The sequence below is a fragment of the Gymnoscopelus braueri genome (assembly GCF_963280865.1).
Source record: "Gymnoscopelus braueri genome assembly, chromosome: 18".
Taxonomy (NCBI): domain Eukaryota; kingdom Metazoa; phylum Chordata; class Actinopteri; order Myctophiformes; family Myctophidae; genus Gymnoscopelus; species Gymnoscopelus braueri.
Genome location: NC_137618.1, coordinates 26,926,446 through 26,948,920, shown reverse-complemented (window position 1 = coordinate 26,948,920; position 22,475 = coordinate 26,926,446). Strand labels below are relative to the sequence as shown.

General features: G+C 42.4%; 1 protein-coding gene across 2 annotated transcripts; it reads left to right on the top strand.

Moving 5' to 3' along the window:
* Positions 1 to 404: 404 nt before the first annotated feature.
* armc8 (armadillo repeat containing 8) lies at positions 405 to 17,405 on the top strand. Of its 2 annotated transcripts, none has more exons than XM_080412536.1 (22): positions 405 to 480; positions 2,178 to 2,254; positions 3,992 to 4,063; positions 4,400 to 4,542; positions 4,832 to 4,929; positions 7,028 to 7,120; positions 7,220 to 7,300; positions 7,434 to 7,509; positions 7,714 to 7,804; positions 8,211 to 8,271; positions 9,399 to 9,599; positions 10,456 to 10,551; positions 10,657 to 10,739; positions 10,941 to 11,022; positions 11,302 to 11,388; positions 11,596 to 11,688; positions 11,823 to 11,972; positions 12,958 to 13,053; positions 14,143 to 14,238; positions 14,998 to 15,070; positions 15,747 to 15,840; positions 16,600 to 17,405. In XM_080412536.1, exons 1-22 carry the CDS (start codon positions 436 to 438, stop codon positions 16,631 to 16,633), a joined length of 2,022 nt encoding a protein of 673 aa, XP_080268662.1. In that variant the 5' UTR covers positions 405 to 435; the 3' UTR covers positions 16,634 to 17,405. The 2 variants fall into 2 exon arrangements, with proteins under 2 accessions (XP_080268662.1, XP_080268663.1); XM_080412537.1 differs by lacking the exon at positions 405 to 480 and adding an exon at positions 1,073 to 1,828.
* Positions 17,406 to 22,475: the final 5,070 nt, after the last annotated feature.

The following is a 22,475-nucleotide window of genomic DNA, read 5'->3' as shown; positions in this document are numbered from 1 at the left end:
GAGTATGTCCATTTTTCAATAATTTGACTTCTACTCAAATATTGTACTTTTACTCCACTACAATTAACTTTAGTTACTTTGTAGATTTCGATTATTATTACAAAACATACATTAACCACTTCAGCTCTATATACATTTCGGCCATTTGAAAATAGGCGATCTACAAGCTCACAATGCCTCACGATGCGATGCATTGTGAGCTTGTAGATCTGCTATTTTCAAATTATTTTTTAGATTTTATACATTTGAAAACTTGTGAACGGGACATCCTGCATAATGAGTAATTTCTACTTTTGTACTTTAAGTACGTTGCAGTATTGATACTTTTACTTAAGTAAAAAATTTGAGTACCCAAAATCGCTTATAACGAGCGTACATGGCAACACTGCAGAGTGCCGCTCCGATTGGGGGGGCTTGGGATCAGGGGGAAGAGAGATGGCGTGCTTGTTGGAGGCCCCTCTCCGCATCAGTGTGCTGTCTGTGAGTCCCACACCCATCCTTTACACCACATCTGTACACTCTGCGTTGCATTCACTCTGGCACTGCACGCACCGTGCGTTCTGACGGGTCGTATGGAGCTAAAGCGGACGGACGGGTCTATACGAAAGGGGGTCTTAAGTTGTTCCTGCTAGCCTGGCGATGCTAAAGGGCTTTGCAACATGCACAGCAAGGGCGGTCCGTCCACCCATACGTAGATGATGGAGGACACTTTTGTGTCACGTTGTGCCCCGGCGGGCGGGGTCGGTAGGGCCGTCACGATTATTATGGCATTTTTTTACGTGACGATTAATTATCACACAAATAATTGCGATTAACAATTTAATTGTGTTTCTGCCGTTGATCGCTGGAACATAATGGCAAAAAAAAAAAAAATTCTTTTAGGCTCTGAGGTTTCACAGGGCAGATGAGAGAAATAATCTAAATATACGAAAGAAATTACTTGACATCCTTAATAACTTTATACCTTCTTATAACTATCTCCTTAAAACATTAGTAGTGAAAATAGCCGAGTTGTGAGCTTGTAGATTTGCTATTTCCACTATTTCTGACAGTTTGATAATTTGCGAACATTTTTCAACATGGAAACGATTATAACGATTATGCAAAAAATAATTGCGATTATCTAAAAGAAAATTGCGATTAGGCGATTATGTAATAATTGTGACAGGCCGAGGCGTGGGTGAAGTTGAAAGACGTGCGGACCGCCGCCAGGATCCACCCCGTCGGCGTACCGTGTGACTTAAACCAAACGCATCCTGGAGCTGTCAGTGTCACCCGGAATGAGTTAGCATTGCTAGCCACACTGAAAGTACTGTAGAGAAAGAATGGATCAAACGCGTTGTAAACCCACTGCAGACAACAATGAGCAGGAATGCATCAGATCCGATCCCATCATGATTCACTAGTTTGCCTTTCTCCTAACGTTATATACCTAATAGTAGCTTCGCTATGCTAACGTCAGTTAGCTCCAGACATGTATCACTACAGCGTTAACTCAGCAAAAGTTATCAGTCTAGTGACTCGGCTGTTGATGTGTTTTTGACCGAGATCACATCCCCAAAGATAGATATGATTTAGCTTTTATCACAAGTGACACAGTGACAGTGGTTGCCAGATAAGTTCAGGTAGCTATTAGAGGAAACGCCCCCCCCACTGCTTTATTATTGCTACATGTGTTCACTGTTTTTGAAATATTCAGTAACAGTACAAAGTATAGCAGCTGATGGAGTGATGGTTGTTTTCTCCATTCATAGCCTAACTGTCTTTTCCACCACATTTATTGTTACAATAGTAGTCCCCATTCCAGTCAGATCACATGGTGGGGCTGGTGAGTTTGTATGTTGTTTACATATTCATGCGTAATTGTTGCATTTTATTGAGGAATAATGCTACGGTATCTAGTTGAAAGCAGGGCGCAGACATTAGGCCAGGCTGTCTGTGCTTCAGTGACTCTGGGGAAAGTTCTGAATATGAGGTTGCAGATGATGATGTAAACATAAACACAGTTTCAGGTGACACACACCTAACCATGGATATGTAACACCTTTCCAAGATCGTGTGCGTGCGTATGTGTGTGTGATGCAGGTGTTGACCCTAGCTAGCTAGATAGCGACTATGTAGGCAAACTGTTTCATGATGTCATTGTTTGCCTTGTTTTGTCTCTCATGCCCATACAGGAAGTAACTGCCACCAGCCGGCACTATGTTGACCGACTGTTCGACCCCGACCCACAGAAAGTGCTGCAGGGAGTCATGTGAGTTTGGTACAACCACATCATGTGTGCACCGCCAATGTAAAGGTGTCCTTAACTTAGACATCATTGTACGCCAAAGTATAAATTAGGCTATAGGGGTTGGATATGGGGAAGTATGTTGAAATCAGATAAATATGAAACGCATCCCTCACATTGCAGAGCGAGGGCTCACAGGTTAACATTTGAAACAACCGGTTTGAACATGTGTGATGGAGAGAGCTTGATTTGGACTCGGAGACAACAAGAATCACGGCAGTGTTAGTGTGCCTGTGTGTTTACGTGTCGGCAGACTTGCATGTGACTGTCTGTGTCTGTGTGAGAGTGCGTTTCACTGTCGGCGTGACTCACTCACTCCCTGTATCTCCCTTTCTCTCCTGCCCTCCAGTGGGCTGGACTCTGACCATTTCATCTTTATTTTTAACCCAGGCTAGGCTAGCTCTAGTTACGGCCTGCTCCACTCCACTATCCCAGCAGGTACCTGATTTGACTGTCTGTTGCAGCTGTATTTTCCCACTAGGCTCATTCACCTGCTGTTTGATACCATCTGGAGCACATTCAGGAAGACATCATAACTTATGGAAATGTAGCAGACAGACAATTTTTTCAACTGAAGAGGCTCATATCTGCTTTACTGCTGGTCTGTTTGTACCAGAATGTTTAAAGATGCTTTGCCCTGCTGAACCCCAGGTCTTTTAGTGTCTCTATAATGCATCAGGTGACCAAGCCCAGGGTCTTGCTTTTGAATATAGCCTAAATGCTTGATCTTGCACAAACAGATTGAAATAGCTATATTACAATAAATAGCACAGTTTTTGTATGTGACCGTGCGTAATGTTTTATCAATAAAATAATGCACCCGTTTATTAGAATAACAAGCAATGAACAGTACTGCAAAAAATAGGCACTTCAGAATAATCCTTCATAACATTGACTGGCTCAGCTGGCCGGCAATAACCTAAATCAAAATATAGGCTAGGTCATGGCGACATAATATTCAGTGGTAAGTGCCATCCATGTATTTGTTGTTAGAGCCAGCTTTGGGACAGTTGATTCATCTTTTGCAGAGATTTTGTACAATCTAGTCAAAGAGCTTTTCAATTCAAGTGGTTATGTTTTCCATGTATTGTATCCATCTTTGTGATTAGCATTGTTTCACCTGCACGTGACGCGATCTTACAGTGATGCTACATGGACAGCTGTTGTGAAGCCTCTTTAGGCATATCTGTTGGATGCTTCATCTTTAAATTCATGTCCATCGTTGTTTATTTGTGAGGGCTGCGATACCGCCATACCGCCGGTAAACGGCGAGTTATTACCGCGGTCACTAAAAATCCATACCAGCCCTAGCATAACGTGGTTTTGCACTGCTTGCATTTTACCTTGTTTTTATTCGATTTTTCGTAACCGTTCTACACAGAGCTTCTCATACATGGGGGTGGGGGGGGGGTGAGAGCGAGAGAGAGTGCGTACTTGAGAAGCAGAGGATTTGAAGTGGGTCTGATTTGCGGTGATGATAATAATAGTAATAATAAATGTGTTTGGGTTTTTACGGTCTTTGTCATAACAAACAGCCCAAACTGTTAATTACTGGCCTAACACAACCTAATGCCTACTATATGACTGAAGATACTGCTCAATTTTGTTGATGATGCATACAATACACTGCTGTTTCTGGGTGTGTTATGGATAGCTGAATCTCTTCTTCTTGTGTGTCTGTGCGTGCTTGTATCTTCACAGTGACATGAAGAATGCCGTCATTGGAAACAATAAACAGAAAGCCAACCTGATTGTCCTGGGAGCTGTGCCCAGGCATGTGTCTCACACACCCTCTCTTCAGCCCTCCTGCTCTCCCTCTCTGTCTCCTTCCCTCTCATTTTCTTACAAGTCCAACATGACCTCCTCACCCTCAGTAGTACATTTTATTTGTCAAAATGCATATACTGTACATGCAGTGGGAATTTGCCCATGGTTATGCAGAAGACAAATACAAATAGATATACAGAAGTAACCCTGACCCTATTAGCAAGATAGCAAACGTGTATTTGCATAAAAAAAAAAAGCATAATCTGTTATTACCACCAACATTTTTACTGTTTATGTACAGTATGTGAAACCTGCTTTGTATTTGTTGGCTGTTTGATCCAGGTTACTGTACTTGCTACAACAGAGCTCATCCAGCTCAGAGCTGAGAACAGAATGTGCTGTGGTGCTGGGCAGCCTCGCCATGGGCACTGAGAACAACATCAAGTCCCTAGTCGATTGTCACATCATACCTGCCCTGTTGCAAGGTAAACGCACACATACAAACACACAGCAGCAGGAAATCGCTTTTAATAACTTTGAAAGAAGCAAACCTACACTTTGTTGAATTGTTCAAAAACATTCAAAGTTTTTTTTTTTGTGAATTTGTATTTTTCTAAGATGCTCCTTTTAACGCAGATTTTTTTGTATTTTTTTATTGGTTACTTTTTTTTAAATATTTTTTTTCATATTTATTTAATTTTTTTTGCGTTCGCTTCCCGCGTTCGCGCGTCTTACTTGTGTATATAGCATAAGTAACCTGTGTGTCACATCCAGGTCTCCTGTGTCCAGACCTGATCTTCATCGAAGCCTGCCTCAGATGTCTCAGAACTGTCTTTATAAGTCCAGTCACTCCAGTGCAGCTGCTCTACACTGTAAGTGGCCTGTGGTTTTACTTCACCCTCGTGTGTGTGTGTGTGTGTTAAAACAACACTCACAATAATTGTATTGCGGATAATTCAAATTATTGCGAAATCGTCAATAACCTTCGTCATACACTGGGATTAGTCCGCTTTTGCAAAGTTGCATATCCTGTCTAGAGAGAATCAGTGCAAATGGTAACAGTCTGTGTGCGTGCATGTGTGTGGAAATTACTGGATACAGTTTTGTAGGAGGCGGGTTTTGCCCGTGCTGGCACTGTTTACTTTCTGAATAGCTTTCCACGATGTATGATTACCATGGCTGAAAGCTCTGCTTATTCTCAACAAGAAAGTTACATCAGAGGTGTAGAAATACTACTGATTCAATACTAAGGAACAACGTGTGTGTTCCACAACCATAACTGTGTCCGCGTATAAACACATTGGGAATCTCCGTTACAACCATCCAGTTCTGCTCAACGAGCTACAATGACTGTCAATTAGGTGTACTTAATGTTAACATAGCAAGTGACTAATGCTGAAGTTGATCTATATCAGGGTTGTCAAACTCATTTTAGGTCACAGGCACGACTTCATGCGGGCTGGACCAGTTGTGCACACGCACATATGCACACGCACACTCTTTCTGCTCTCGTGTCTTCAGAAATTGTTTTTGACAACTGAGTGGATTACCCAAATTTAGTATGTTCATTTTTCAGTCATGCTATCAGGTCCTGTACCTGTCCATGTTGTAATTATTCCTTTGAGCGACACTGGGTTTCTCTGACTCCACTCAATTCCTGTCCAACTATCACAGTCAATCACCCTCTATTAGCCTACCTACACACAACAAGCTGCTGGTGCAGTAAGGAGAGAGTGACATGAGGACAGCTGTCTTTCATACAGCAGATACAAAATCAATGGTCAATCATGGATTTTTTCTTATCCTGCGGGACGGATTAGACAGACCGCCAGTAAGGATTTTCCTTTCACTGTGGTGAAAAAGCAACGTGTTCTGGCGATTCGGCGGCTATGCTTACATTCTTCTGCTGATATGCTCTTGTGCTCCAAGAATGAAAAACGAATGAAATGTACTGTAAATCCTTTCGCAAAGAAGTGATATTTCACCCACAACACATTCAAAGCGCATTCATTCAGTCGTCAAAGTCGGAATGACGGTAATGATTTGGAAACCCCAACACCCTGCTTGATTCAATTGTTAATTTGTTACAGTACCATTATTCATTCACATACTTCACTCATTCACGACCAGATATTTATCATATTGAGCAATTCATATTAACAGTAGTAGTGGCAGTTTATAATTTATTTAATAAATTATATTGCTTATGTTTTATTTGCAACAGTATATGCCGAAGATTTGACTGAAACGGGCACGTCTGATTATACAAATAAGTTGTAGAGTGTGATCTTATGACCTCAAGTAGAAGTCTGTCTCAAACTAATGCATTCTCTAGTCTCCTGAACTTGAGAAAACATTCTCCCAATGTTAAGACCAATGTTAACTTTAAGAGAACATTCTTCCCAAGGATACAAGCGTGTACTTTGCATTCAGCCATTTTCATCTCTGCTTTGGCGCTTGGCCCTGCTAGATATGTTGGGATACAGATTACTGCCACCTCCTGGTATGGAGCGTTGTTTCCTTTCACGCAGGCACAGGACGCACATTGAAGTCGGCCAACAGCTGACTAACCTTGCGTCATCAGGCATTCCGCAGTACTTTTTATTTTATTTTTTTAGATTTGACATGCAGCAAAGGTCGTCTGGATTGGGATTCAAACCCGCGACACGCTGTCAGGCTGGCATTGCAGCCCGGACCGCCATTCCGCGGCCCGGCCACACACACATCCTGTACTGTACAAGCATGCACCATTTCCGTATCCTCTCTTATCCAGACCAGAACAACAACCTGCAAAATTTCCTTTGTTGTGATTGGTCAGCTGATAAAAGGCGGTTGATGTCACATGAGCTTTTATGCAAAAGCTGAAAAAGTTTAGCTGCTTTTGGATCCCAGTGATTTTCAAGACGGCATTGCGTATGGTGGCAGTTGTAGAAAAATGCCCTTAATAGTCTTTGTCTGTTTCTTTTTAAGGACCCCACTGTGATCCCCCATCTTATGTCTCTATTGAGCCGCTCACAGAGGACACAGGAGTACATTACACAGATATTCTCCCACTGTTGCAAGGTTGGCTCACACACACACACACACACACACACACACACACACTCTCCATTTATTTCCTGGCTAAGATTTGTATTAACTGGATGTGTGTATTCTTTCCAGACCCCAGAGCACCAGATGGTTCTTTTCAATCATGGCGCCATCCAGAATATCGCGCCTCTACTTATATCTCCCTCTTACAAGGTAAATAACTGTGTGTGTGCGTACGCTCCATCTTACAAGCACTTATACCCATCACTAAAGTGTGTTTTTTCCTTCATGTCTCTGATTACTGTCAATGTCTCTCTTTTTGTCTCTTCTTTCATGGTTGCTCCAGGTCCGGATGCAGGCGTTAAAGTGTTTCTCAGTCCTGGCGTACGAGAACACTCAGGTCTCAATGACACTGGTGAATGGTGAGGAATCTCTCCTCTTCTCTTCAACTCTATTCTCTTCAACTCTCATCGACTCTTCTCTTTAACTCTTCGACTCGTCACTTTGACTCTCTTATCTTTGACTGTCTTTCTTGTGTTCTCTTCTACACTCTTCTGTTATACTCTTCTCTCTCTTCTCCTCTCCTCTACTCATATGGTTGTTATATTTTATCTATGTCTTTCCAGTGCTGGTGGAGGGTGAGCTGCTTTCTCAGGTATTTGTCAGAATGATGCAACGGGATCAGCCCATTGAAATGCAGTTAACAGCCGCTAAATGGTAAGCAACATTAGTAAATAAAATGTCAGTTTATTGTCACATCGTAAGTTTATACCAGGTATTAAAGAGTGGATGAACTCTTAAAATAATAGTGAAAGTAAGAGTAAAAATATCAAAACAAATATAAAATATACACAAAGCGTGTTCTTTTGTACAAAATACAAACCTATCAAATAGCAGCAATGTATCTACAAATCATTTATCTACAGTCATACTTGAAGTGAGTGAATACCAATGTAGATCAGAGAATGTAAAGCCCCTTTCCCACATGGGATCCATAACATTGCTGGATAAGACATATCGGCTGTGGATAGTCATTCACACATTGGTTTCTTTTATGGAGAAATGATTGTTTTTTTGTTGTTGTGTGATTTAATCGTTTTTAATTGCTCTCCTGTTCTGCCAGTCTAACCTACATGTGTCGAGCAGGAGCCATCAGGACAGATGACAGCTGCGTAGTTCTAAAGGTGAGATAGCCATTTGACAGTCATACAGCAGGGACACTCCCCCTTTAGCAAGATTATGGAAAGAACTTTGGAAATGTGCATTGCAAGATAAAACGTTTTTATAATAAATGTCAGTTAATCTAGGTATCCTTTCATAGGGAGAACATGTGCATCAAAATGTTCACTCTCACACTAGCATCCTCTACTCAATATAATGGGGAATGCTGCTCTAAATTCACCTTGTTCTACAGTTCATATGGGTTACTTTCCAATGCGAGCTGTCATAATATATCTGCTAACCAGCTTCTAACCAGCTTGCCTGAGTCACATGAAGTAAACGTCCTGCGTAGAGACATTCCAGAGAGGGCATCAATTCACATGATGAAAGCCTGTCTGTCTTATGGGAAGGACTTGAGTAGTTCAGAGAGAAGTGACAAAATTAATTTGGGATGTGTTACCTGAAACGGTGTATAATAATGGATGGATCTTGGAAAAGGTCATTACAAAAATTAATATAAAATCTGAACGGCTCAAACAAAATGTATTTCTTACGCCGTCTTCATCTACGTCACTTTTTATAACCATTAAAACAAGTGGTCGATTAATAGGCCTGACCTCGACTAAGTCGAATAGTCGACTGGTTAGTCGCGGGGGGTCCGAGTCGACTGCGTGTCTCTTAGTCGAATCTAGTTTTAAGGGCCAAAAATAGTTTTAATTGTTTTTTGGCCAAGTCTACACCTGCAACCACACGTAACTTCCACTTTATTCTTCTTATTCCTCGTCTTTGTATTGGTATTGTTTGTGTTGGAGCGCCTCAGTGCGGCTGCAGAGTTCATGTGCAACCTCTTCCAGAGAGAGATAGAGACACTAGAAACTCTGCTGGAGACACAAAACAAACTGTGTAGACTTGGCCCTTTGAAGTAAAATGTATTTTGGCCCTAAAAAAAAAGAAGAAAAAAAAAAAGAAGAAATTGCATTAGTCGACTGCCAGTCGACTATTGGCAATTAGTCGCCAATTAGATTCGACTAAACAAATCCTTAGTCGGGGACAGGCCTATCGATTAATAAATAATAAGACCCCTTGAAGATAAGCTGTGCTCATTTTGTTTGAGTGTGAGTATATCTGACTGTCCATGTCCTCTCCCCAGACCTTGCCGTGCCTGGTGCGGATGTGCAGTAAAGACCGTCTGCTGGAAGAGCGAGTGGAGGGGGCAGAGACCCTGGCCTACCTGATGGAGCCTGACGTGGAGCTTCAGAGGATCGCCAGCACCACTGATCACCTCGTTGCCATGTTGGCCGACTACTTCAAATACCCAAGCTCAGTGTCTGCCATCACCGACATCAAGAGGGTGTGTGCATTTGTAGTAACATCTAGAGATTTGTGTGTGAGTGGCGTTCGAATCAAGAAAATACATCAAACTCGCCACAGACAATTCCCTGTTCTGTGAATTTCTATTTTATTTTCATTTGACCAGATTAAGTCCCCTTACAGCTGCTGAGCTTTACTTGAGGAAGTTACAATTGCAGGAGCAGCAGTTTGAACAGTTCCCTGTAGTATTATCTATCTACAGAAAATGATGCCACTGAATCAGACTGGCCCCAGTAACTCTTAGTGGCTGGCTGCAATTTAAATTGGTAAATGTTTCTAGGGAAATTGACAAAACCTCGGCCATCACAATTTATAAGATGTCCAATACATTACCATTTAGTGCCAGGTGGTAAAAAAATCACACCCTGTGTGAAGTGGGCGGTGTCTTGCTAGCTAATCACAATACTGAATGGAGTCAACCAATCATGTACAAAAGATAAATACATTTATTGAAACACTCTTTATGATGGACGAAACCATAACTTGAAAAAAACAAATTTTTGGTTTTTTTCAAGTTATGCTTTCTTATATAGGGCTGTGCACATGTGTCATGTGACACTGGCCAATCACAGTCCTGAATAGACTGTGATTGGCCAATCACAGCGCAGGATAATTCTACTAATTTCCTGGGCCCAGATCACAGCGCAGGAAAATGTACATTTTTCCAAATCTCACTTATAGGGGCGGTTTCACCGCCCAAAAATGAATTACTGCAGTCTTTAGTAAAGTTCCTGTACTTCAGAATACTTTTTTACTAGTTAGAATCTTAAAGCGATTTTTGTTAAGTTTTGGCTTTGTAATGGACTGTAACGGGGGCCACTGTCTCTCCTGTGTAGTTGGACCATGACCTAAAGCACGCTCACGAGCTGAGACAAGCCGCTTTCAAACTGTACGCCTCACTGGGCTCCAATGACGAGGACATCCGCAAGAAGGTGACTTTTCCACTCAATCAAACATACAGTATACAGTGTGTAAGTGTGAATACTCTAGTCTACACCCTGTACTAGAGGCCTTACCCCCTCCTTCTCTCCCTACAGATCACAGAGACGGAGAACATGATGGACAGGATAGTCAGCGGCCTATCAGAATCTAGCATCAAAGTCCGTCTAGCGGCTGTCAGGTATGTTGGGGACCTCTCGCCTCTGCTTCGTTCTATCATCCATCCATCTATTCTGTTGTGACACTCTGGTCATGCTTTCACATTCTGATGACCTCCTGGTTCTTGAGTCCCTGTGTTTCTTAGACAGACTCTCTCTCTCTGAATTAAAAATGACTGCAGCCTCTCTTTTGTTTGTGCCTGTCTGTCTGTCTATCCATCCAGGTGTCTCCACAGTCTGTCACGGTCGGTGCAGCAGCTAAGGACCAGTTTCCATGATCACGCAGTGTGGAAACCACTCATGAAGGTCAGTGTTATGTCTAGGACTCCTATCCCACCAGTAGCTTGTAGTAAGTGGGATCATACATAATAGAGAGTATGGGGACAGAAAGTCAGGGGTGGCTCATTAAAAGGCTTACCTGTACTCATTTAACCCTAACCCAGTATATACCGTATATAATTACAACCTCACAATCTACGATTGTGCCGATTTGTACTTTTATTTTAATGTAGAATAGAAACCCAGCAGTACCAGTGTTGCTTTAGGACTAGCTGCTATGCTTCTCATCCTAGTGGTTGTTTCTAGTTGTTACAGAATGCCCCAGATGAGGTCCTGGTTATGGCCTCCTCTACACTATGCAACCTGCTGCTGGAGTTCTCCCCCAGCAAAGAGGTACACACACACACACACACACACACACACACACACACACACACACACACACACACACACACACACACACACACACACACACACACATTCACATTCACATTCACATTAGATTGCGATAGTATGATTGATGACACACTTCCATGCAGACTTGTCTTCTTAAAATATTGATGTGTGTGTGTGTGTGCGTGTGTGCGTGCGTGTGTGTAGCCCATCCTTGAGTCAGGGGTGATAGAGTTACTATGCAGCCTAACCCAGAGTGACAGTCCTGCACTGAGGGTCAATGGGATCTGGGCACTGATGGTGAGAAAATGTTATTTTATATTCCTGTTCATTATCACACCGTCCTTCTCTCACACTTGATCTGTACGTCATTCAATCTGCCTACACCGACTATGGCCAGAGTGTTAAATGTGTGTGTTGGGGGGTTGTTGTAGAACATGGCGTTCCAGGCAGATCAGAAGGTGAAGGTGGAGATTGTGCGGTCGTTGGGGACGGAGCAGTTGTTCCGACTGCTCTCGGACCCCGACACCAACGTGCTGATGAAGACCCTCGGCTTGTTACGCAACCTCCTGTCAACACGCCCGGTGAGACACAAACGCACACACACACACACACACACACACACACACACACAGGAATAGCCAAGATGCCATGCGAGAGTGCGGTCTAGCCAACACCAACTCGGGACTCCTGAATCGCTGCCCTCCACACACTCCTATCTAGCATCAGGGTCTTGAGTTCTACAGTGTTGTTAGCTAAGCTGTCGCGCCGCGGTGTATCTACAGTACGTAGGTGTTGCGCTTCTTGCCTTTCCTGGCTTTGCCCTGGGTTGGCTCCCATAGTATCAGTTTGCTTGCCACTAGTTCCGGGTGTCTGATGCGCAGTGCCCTGCCAGCCTCATCCTTCTCTCTCTGACTTTATCTGTGACCCGTGGTAGGTCCCCGTAAAGGACCACATTTCTGATGTGGTCCGTCCATGTCACACTGAAGCTGTCATTCTCCTAAATCTGACACTGTGCAACCTGACCAATTCCACCATCTTGACACTGTTTTTAAAGGCAAGTACCACATTGAAAATATGGTGCCATGGTACAGACTAAAATAAAATAAACAGGGAACCAGGGGACCTGGTACTGCCAGACCCCTAGTGGTTGAAATCTGAATGGCCGGAAATCTGAATGGCCGACAGAGCACTACGTCACGCTAAGCTTGGCCAATCAAAAATAGGGATATGTAAGCACCATATATGGACAAAAACGTTGAACCGGGAGGAAAAGAGGGACAGACAAAGCCTCATGTAGGCCTGACCCCCTGGGTCTGGCAAAAACATGTGGCGTAAACTATAGGCCAAGATGTCTCAAAAGTAGACCAATCACAGGCAGATCAATGTGCTGTGTATTATGTCACGAATCGGCCAGGAAAGCATGAAATGTCATGTTATTTCACCACTCCTGCATCCTCCTGGCCCGCCATTGTTCCACAGATGCAAACACTGAGACATGTTGCCCCTTTCCCCTCTCCCACGCACTAACTGTGCTTTTCTCTCCCCCGTCTTCCTTCATGTTCTCAGCACATTGACCAGATCATGAGTTCTCATGGGAAGCAGATCATGCAGGCGGTCACTCTCATCCTGGAAGGAGAGCACAGCATAGAAGTCAAAGAACAGGTTGGGCTCACACAGATATACTGTAATAAACTGTATATGGGGTAAAACTGCTAAGTCAAAAAGGCACATTGTTGAGCACATTCTACTATTAAAGTGGCAATGAAATGAAAAATGTTTGTCACACGTTTAGTGCATACCCGTGGTCATAATGAGGACATGCCTATCAATAGATGCCCAACAAATTAACATATCTACAATATGCAATTATAACATGCAACACTATACACCCTCAGCCGTGCTTGCATAGTGCAAGACAAAGGAAAATGCAAAGGAACGCACAGAAGCATGTCTAATAGTGTCCATACTGTTTTCCAAGCATTTCATCTATTGAGTGAGCCAAGCGACCATCGTGTGCCTTGTTATACATCTTCATAGCTTGCTGTTCAAAGGACTGTCTAAGTCCTATTGGTTGTCTCCACGGAGAAGATGAATCTATCTTTACCCCTCCTGCTAAACTTTGCCACAATCTCCAAGTGAAGGGGGTTTGAGTCCAGCTTCCTCGCTCGCCCGTCCAGGGGGTAACCGGAACGCTCGCTCCAAAACACATTCGCCCCCATTTTTTCCGCGGACAGCTCGCCCCGAGTTGTTCTTCTAGTTTTGTATTTGTTTTTACTGAGGATAAGGTTAGGAATAAGTTTAGGGTTAGGCATAGTTTTACTTTTTACTGAGGATAAGGTTAGGAATAAGTTTAGGTTTAAGCATAGTTTTACTGAGGTTAAGTTTAGGAATAAGGTTAGGTTTTGGCATAGTTTTACTGAGGTCACATTTAGGAAAATGGTTAGGTTGAGGCATAGATTTACCGAGGTCACGTTTAGGAATACCTGGTGGCGACCGTTCTGAGGTCGCCGGATTAACCCGGGGTGAGCGTGTTTTGGGGCAAGCGTTCTTATATTTGTCCAGGGTAGCCCCAGGGAGGGAACCTGTTCAGGATGCTCGTGTCCCCGACATTAATGTAACCCCCCCAGCATGCAATCGCAAAGAAGAGAGCTAGCCATTACCGACCGGTAGAACTTCTTCAACATTTCTGTGCGGTCGGAACCAAGCAACAATAAAAGGGAACTAACTGTCTTTGTCTGTCTTGTGCCTCAGACTCTGTGCATCCTGGCCAACATCGCAGACGGCAACACAGCCAAGGACCTCATCATGACCAATGACGACATGCTACAGAAAGTGAAATACTACATGGTACAGGAACTCATCTGGTCCCAAAACACACCACGATTGTGATGAATGAATGCTTTTATTTGCGGTGAAATATCGACCTTGTTAAAAAAGTTATTGGTTGTTGTATCGCCACATAATATTTGCACTCTGTGGGACACAAGATAACCCTTAGCTGTTTGTTTTTTTAAATAACTAATAGCACACAAAAACACTCCCAGTGTGTAGGGGACTGTTACTCAAGTCTTATTTATTTTTTTGTTCTCTTATAAAACAGGTTGGTCAAATTGTATATCACGTCCTGTTTCCCCCATGCTCACACCAGCAGCGACTTTGTCACTAGGTGTCGCCAAGTCGCTTGTCTACAATGGCAGCTTGTTTGGAAACGATCTCTATTTCATTCATGCAGTCCAATAAACATAGTTTTGAGTAACATGTTAGATAAGAAATAAGCCAAGCAGTTTCTCAATATTGATTATCTTCACATTTAGAACAATAGTTTGGTGCTTCCATGCACTTATAGGGCATATCAGCCTTGTTTATACTGGCAGTCTGGGATTACTCTCTTGTAGAAATTATTCTTGTAATTAAAATTGTATTAAAAACTTAATTTATTCCCCTATATTTGGTAAGCACTTTATGAAATCAATAACTCTGCTTTGCATTGAGCTTAACAACTCCCCTTAGCTTTGTGTTAATGACAATAAACCATGGCCTGTCGTAAGTTATTGCTTAATTATCCCATCTCTTTCTCTGTCTCTCTCTCTCCCACATCCCTCACAGGGGCATTCGAATGTGAAACTGCAGCTGGCTGCCACCTTCTGCATCTCCAACCTGATCTGGAACGAGGAGGATGGTGAGTGTCACACCCAGAGAGAGGGTCTCTTGAGTTAACTACATGAACCCTAGTGTCCCTATTCCAGGGGCGAACATTTGGTGAAAATAAGCTTATATCAGCTATTTTTTTGCGTATATATTTAGTATAGATGCAGAAACAAGGGGCCCAGTGCAATCCGCTAGGGGCCTCTGATGACCCTAAGTAAATGGGGTTTAAGTAAAGGAGCACTTTACCCTTTTTCAACCTTATCATCATATATCATACTCATTATAAGATGCTGCAATTTGAGTCTATTCACTGAAATTATTTTATTGGGAATAACCCCTTGAGATGTACCATCAGGGGCGAACATTTGGTGCCATCCTAGGGGCCATCCATGAGATGTATCATCTTAAGGGGGTCCACAAATTTCTCAAGGGGGTCCACAAATTTCAAAATACAGAGTTCATACATTTAACCACAATATTTCACAGACAGTTCAAACAACATCAACCAAACACAAAAAACGAAACAAAATAACATTAACAAAACTCTGCGTCTCATTGGTGGGCTATGGATAGTTCAGAAACCTGCCATGATATCATCGATGGGGGATTCCAAGCTCATAGAAACTACAGCCTAACCCTTTCCGTGTGTGTGTGTGTGTGTGTGTGTTGTGCGCGTGTGTGTTGTGCCCGCGCGTGCGTGAGATCAGGCTCTCAGGAGCGGCAGGACAAACTGAGGGAGATGGGGTTTGTAGATATCCTGCACAAACTGACCCAATCCTCTGACCCCAATCTCTGTGACAGGTGGGCCATCTCTGTTTCACCATGCGCACACATACCCGTCGCTGTCGGGTGGAAACCTTGTATGTTACTTTTCAGAAAATGGGAAAAACAACCTGTGTTCTAGTGGATCCGATGTAGTTATATTCAGTCACAAGTGCTTGTTAATAATACTATTCATGGTTTCAATATTTGTAAAACCCACAGATAGACCGAACCACTTTCACTTATTTGTTTAATTATTTTTACTTTTTGTTTAAAAAATAATCTGATCCATAAGATCACATGTTGTGAGCTTGTATTTTTGCTACTTTTGTGTGACTGTAGTATGCTGAAGTAGGGCATTCATTTACAAAACAACTAAAAGGTTGAAATATGGAGGTTTCTGCCTGACAGCAACGAGAATTAAGGTACTACACTAACACACACACACACACACACACACACACACGACAGACCGTGCAAAATCTGCAAATACAGTCAAGATAGTACACACAAACATGTTCGTGTGTACTATCTTGACTGTATTTGCAGATTGTCCCCAACATATTTCACAAATGTGTAAGTTAAGCCCCCCTAGGGTTGCACCGGCACAACAATATTCTGTCATCTTTCCTAGGAAAGAAGTACTATAAAAGAAGTAGTATACTATGTTAAATGATTCCTGTTGTGCAAATCAAGTAGTACAGAAGATACACTAAGTAGTACCAAAGCAAAATGTTTACATTGCATGCTAATAAAACTGCTGAGGTCACACTAACTCTTTTTTTTTATAACCCTAAGGGCGAAGACGGCAATGCAGCAGTACCTAGCGTGACCACAGGGGGGGATGGATTCCCCTGGTTGCCAGCCTAACTAACAATCATCGAGAGGAAGACCTGCAGACTTTTTTTTTCTTCCATTATTTTATTTTTAACCCCAAGATTTTGATTTGATGCACAGAGACACCTATTATTATTTTTAATCTACAGCGGGTCTCCCCCTCACCAACCCCTGCCCCCTCCCTCCCTGCACCTACTGCTTCCCCAACCCAGCCTTCCCAGTCCCTCTCTCTCCAAAACTCAGCAAGGAGACTTGAGGCGGTCGATGGTTGCTGATGTTGGACAACTAACGGTTATATGGGGGTGGTCTCGGCGGTTTCAGCTTCCCCACCCCACCCTTTTCTTTTCAATACACAGATGAGGTGAAGATATTTTTTTCTCTCTGAGACTTGTGAAGAACCCCCCCCCCCCCCTCTTTGGAGTACAGCAGTCTAATGAGCACCACCATGTGGCCAGGAGGCCTTGGTTCTTTTGGACTCCCAGCAGTGTGGAGGCTCTGTCTCAGAGAACCGGACTTGGTTCGAACCCAAGGGCAGGGCTTTGGGAGAGCGACGCTTCCTGGTTTTATTTTTGCTAATTAATTATTCAGTAACAATATGTACAAATATTCTTAATATTATTGTTATTTTAAGACATCACAAGAAAGGACATGTTTGGAGAGAAAAAAAAAGACTGCTTATTTTGAAGTTTTTTTTGGTTGTGTTTTTTTCTTTCTTTTTCTTTTTTGTGGATACATACCTCGTAAATATATATAAATATAAACACAAATATATTTTTTGGATTTTTATTTTCCTCCGCTCCCCTTTGATTTTGTTTCCCCAATATGTCTGATCCGTAACTTCTGGTATAGCAGTGTGAATCCACTGCAGTGTGACACTACACCCTGGACTTGAGCAAGGTTTATTGAGGTGAATTAGGAAATATACATTATCTCTGTGTGCCCCTCTCCCCCTTACACACATGCACACACACACACACACACACACACACACACACCCCTCTGCTTCTGTGTGCACTTACTTTTCTCTGTTTTGAAAGCAATGGTGGCGGTACTGTGGTGTACTGTTGCCCTATTATGTCTGAGATATATATATATATATATATATCTCATTAGTATATCGTTTATAATCCCAATGGGAAATGCAGTTCTATTGCCGATAGATGCGCCACTACCCTGACCCTTTCAAATTAGCTGGGCTTAGTGTACAAGTGTACAGAGGAGTGTGCGTATCTCAATACCTGCATACTTGAGATTTCATCTCCAGCGCCTTCCCTGTGCTCTCTGCATCCCGTCTTATCCACTTGTCAAGACAAGAGAGAGTGTTTTGGGACGGCGGGCGTCAGGAATAAAAGCTAGAAATGATTGGGCCTGGCCCCTGGGGGACAAAGCATTAATTGTCCAGAATACAATACTACATTGTTGTTTTTCTCCCCTTCTCCTGTATGAGTTTCTCTGCCTCTCAGAAGCCTTTCTAGACTGTTGTCCCTTGACATTTCAAACCTTTTGTTGAAGCTCTGATAGAACGAATGTTACCAATGAAATATATGCAGACCTTAAAGAAGGACCCTCGTTTGTGTTGTGAGTCTTATTTCTCAGAAGTCAAAAGAAGTTTCTGAACCAGGGGTTCCTAAACCTTTACATGCCAAGGACCCCCAAATAGCATATTTAGCATAATATAGCAATATTTAAATTTAGTCTTATATTGAAATTGGCTAATGGGGGGAGGGGGGGCGGGCGGACCACGGCCACTATGACTCAGACATATTAGAGAGTCCATAAGCATATCGCTACTTATGCTATTTGTAGAGGTCAAGTGTTTTTTCCCCCCTCATGAATCTGTTATAGTTGTTACACACGCATCCATGCCTTGGTTGTCACACACGAACCGCCATAGTCTGCTAAACAGACCAACCATGTATTTACAGCTGTTATGTGTTTTGCCAAGTCCCAGAAAAGACGTGCTGTGATGGCTGTGATTGACCAATAGTCACTTTGATTGGCAGTTGTGCCGAACGCTCGCCCCAAAACCTGATTTACGAGACTGTGGTGGCTCGGGTGGGACAACCAAGGCATGGATGTGTGTGTAATGACAACTAATAACAGATTCATGAAGAAAAAACACTTTTGGCCGCAACAAATTGCGTAAGTAGCGATATGCTTATGGGCTCCACTCTATGCTATGGGGGCTGCTGGAGAAACTGGACGACAGGGGCAATTCTGCAAATAGACCCCATGGCCAGTCATTTGGGATCAATATCAGTAGGAAAAAAAGGCTATTATGTTATTTCAGTCTGGACTTGTCCTTTAATACTTAGCCTGAAGTTCCGAAAGCCAGATTTGAACCAACAACCTTGTGTTTATGTAACATTGATTAATCCCCGTTTTCAATACATTTGGGCCCTCGTTTAGTCTTCTCCTACCCACCTGTTGCCTTTGTAGGTGTGTATAAATGCATGTATTTAAAATACGTATACGTGGGACAGATAATTTGATGTTACTTGTATCAAGATGCTTTCAGATCTTGTATTTTGAATACATAAAATACATATGTTATGTAATTTTATTCTCAAATTCACACATTTTAAATATTTACACAGGTTTATATTGTGTAATAATACAAAAAAAAGCCCACAATGTTGAGATGACACTTCTACTCCGAGTCTCTGGTTTACCCACCCTCAGAACAAATTCAACCATAATTGAGAGGCAGAGTAGGGCCGGTCTTGATACAGACATCATATCACCTTGCCTCAACTAGTGAATGAAGCCCCTTATTTTTAACTCTCATGAAGCCTTGTGACAGATAGTTTACTTTTGTGATGACTACATTACTGCATAACCCATAAATGGTCAGACAAGCCTAATATTTGATTATTTGGACGCTATTTGGGGCCTATTACACGGAAGGAGAATTAAATGAGCCTGGCTTTAAGTCAAATCCAGGTTTGACAAAGTCTGGTCCCTACAGCCTGGTTTATTCCGTTCCATGAACGCCAAGCCAAGCTGAAAAGGAGCGACTTTGTCGAGCTAGACCTTGTCAAGCCAGGATGGTAAAGCCAGGCTTCACGTATTCCTATAAAAGACCATGAAAGTCAGAATCCTTGAACTTGACCAATCATGGAGCCCAAAACCAGAGCGGCGTTCTTCTCTGTGGCTGAACAGCAGCACTGCAGTAGCTCACGGAACAGTGGCGTTCCCAGGAATTACATTTAGGGCAGGCGAGACCCCCCCCCCCCCCCTACTCGGGGAAAAATACTACACACACTGACTACAAAACTGAAAAACGTATTTCAGCCTGCCCGCGTGAATGGACGAGGAGGCGTAGCCAGACTATATCACTGCGTGGATATGAGTCTGGTGCTTCTATGAGGAAGTTTTTTTCCCCAAGGGGCGGGATCAAAACAATGGCTCTGGACGCAATTGGTTAGACCTACAACCAACTACCAATTACAGTCTCCCATATTTGAATACTGGGCCCTGATTGGTCACCCCAGACTTATGGAGCAGGAAATGGATTCACAATGGAGCGGTGCCGGACCCAAATCACAGAGGGCATTTTTTTTTTGCACTGGCAGATTCGTCTGGTCCCAGGCTAGAGGAGGCGGGCTAATGGTCCGACGGACAGTATTCTGTTTGGATTTTTTTCACTGCCTGTTTTTTTTTCAGTCAGTCTTTTACTTCATTTTCTAGGGGAGGCGAGATTTTAGTTCCTGCCTCTACGGTGGGTACGCCACTGATAGCATCACAATGATTTTTAACCACTTAGCTTTGGCTATTCAAAAATATCAGATCTACAAGCTCATAGCGCAGCACCGAGTGCCGCGCTATGAGCTTGTAGATCTGATATTTTTTTTTAATCTAGAAAATGTGTGCATATCTTTGAAATATATATACATTTTTAAAGCGAACATTTTTAACTCAAATCTTTGCTTCTGGGGGTCCCTGGCACAAAACATTTTCAGGTCCGCGGCCAAATGTATATCAATTTTGGGGTCCTTGGCATGAAAAAGGTTGAAAACCACTGTTCTAAATGGCAGTGGTTCACAAACTTTTTAGCTCAAGAGTCTTGAGGCTTGGGTCCCGGCTCCCGGGTAGACATCAAATTTCTCTTTTGGGTCTTGAGTCCCAAGACTCAAGACCCAAAAGAGTCTTGAGTCAAGACCCAGGCTCCCGGGGAGAGATACAATTTCTCTTTTGAGTCTTGAGTCCCAAGACTCAAGGCCCAAAAGAGAAATTTTATGTCTCCCCGGGAGCCTGGGTCTTGATTCAAGACCCAAAAGAGAAATTTGATGTCTCCCCGGAATCATACGAGGAAGTAAAATGTATAATAAGCAAGAAAGGAAACACGGCCGCAATAAATGGATCCAGGGAGAAAGCGTGGCAAAGTATTGCCGACAAATTAAATAGTCGTCCAAAAATACATACAAATTATATACAAGTCCATAAATATATAATTCATTTAGGCTTAAACATGAGGAGTGTATTGTGAATATTGGAATTATCGCCTACTAATCTACAATGCGATAGCCTATTATATGCGCCATGCATCCAACTGTCTGAGTCTGTGCTCAGGAATGTGTCAAAAACCAAAAAAATCTCCATGAATTCAAGGCTTCATGGAGTGTGTAAGTGATAGAAAATAACTATTTTTTGGTTGAACTATTCTTTTAAGTGTCTTGTTCAGGGACACTTTGACACATTGTTGAAGCCTGGGATTGAGCCTGGGATGTATGGCTGGCCAGGCAGGCTCTCTAACCATTCAGCTATGGCCACATCATCAGCACAGATTCTAAGGCAGTTCTACTCTGTAACAGTAAAGGGGTTTCAGGGGAAACCAGCAAAATGAGGAATAATATAATAAAAGACTATCTTGCTAATAAAGCGTCATGTCTCTCTCTCTTTTTTTTTTTTTACAATGTATTTGATATTACCATTACCTTTATATTATTTAATAAATTATGCATTTCATTCTCTATATATCGGCCGGTCGTCACAAGTCACACAAGATTATAATACTAGTAGTTCCTGTTATTATAATAATAATTATTATGAATGAATATGATAATACATATTATTATTAAACATTGATGTAACATAATGTACATAAACACGTTGATGAATACATTTGACTAGAAAAGGCACAAAACAATTAAGTATTTTGGTCTCATGTTGTTGCCATGACACCTGCTGGCTGAAAAAAACGGTGCAGGGCTTTATAAACGGTACTGACAACATAATTATTCATGGCATATTTGTCAGCACCTGTAATTACCTTATTTTGGCATACAGGTTGGGAAAAGCCATCTAAACAGTTTTTTTCAATAAATGTATCTGTCTTTTCAACAGACCTCTCTCTCTGCCCCACTGTGCGCACAACCATATGACGTCCATACAACGTTACGTCCATACGCCGTCCATACGCCGTGCATACGCCGTCCGAGTCGGACCTCACTAGTTGCAAAAACACATAAAAAAAGACGTCAATACAACGTTACGCCCATACGCCGTGCATACGCCGTACATACGACGTCCGAGTCGGACCTCACTCAGTCAGCTGCGTTGCAAAAACAGATACAAAAAAAAGACGTCCGTACGACGTCCATACAACGTCCAAGAAGATGTAGACCTCGTCGCTAAAAGACGCTGATGGGATTACTGAAAATCAATTAAGAAATTATGCTTCCCCTCCCTCTAAATCAATATGATTTCTATTAAAGAACATAATGTAAAGCAGGCTAAAATAATTATGTCAACAAGACAGGGACATTAGCTGTTATTATTATTAAACATTGATAAACTGTATAAACACACTGATGTAAATACATTTGACTACAAAA

What these genes read in the sequence shown, in the direction of transcription:
- armc8 (XM_080412536.1), top strand. Translation starts at nt 436, where the DNA reads ATGGCGTGCTTGTTGGAGGCCCCTCTCCGCATCAGTGTGCTGTCT. An exon ending in CAGTTAACAGCCGCTAAATG is followed by an intron (nt 7,805 to 8,210) that starts GTAAGCAACATT and finishes CTGTTCTGCCAG; the next exon opens with TCTAACCTACATGTGTCGAG. An exon ending in GCATAGAAGTCAAAGAACAG is followed by an intron (nt 13,054 to 14,142) that starts GTTGGGCTCACA and finishes CTTGTGCCTCAG; the next exon opens with ACTCTGTGCATCCTGGCCAA.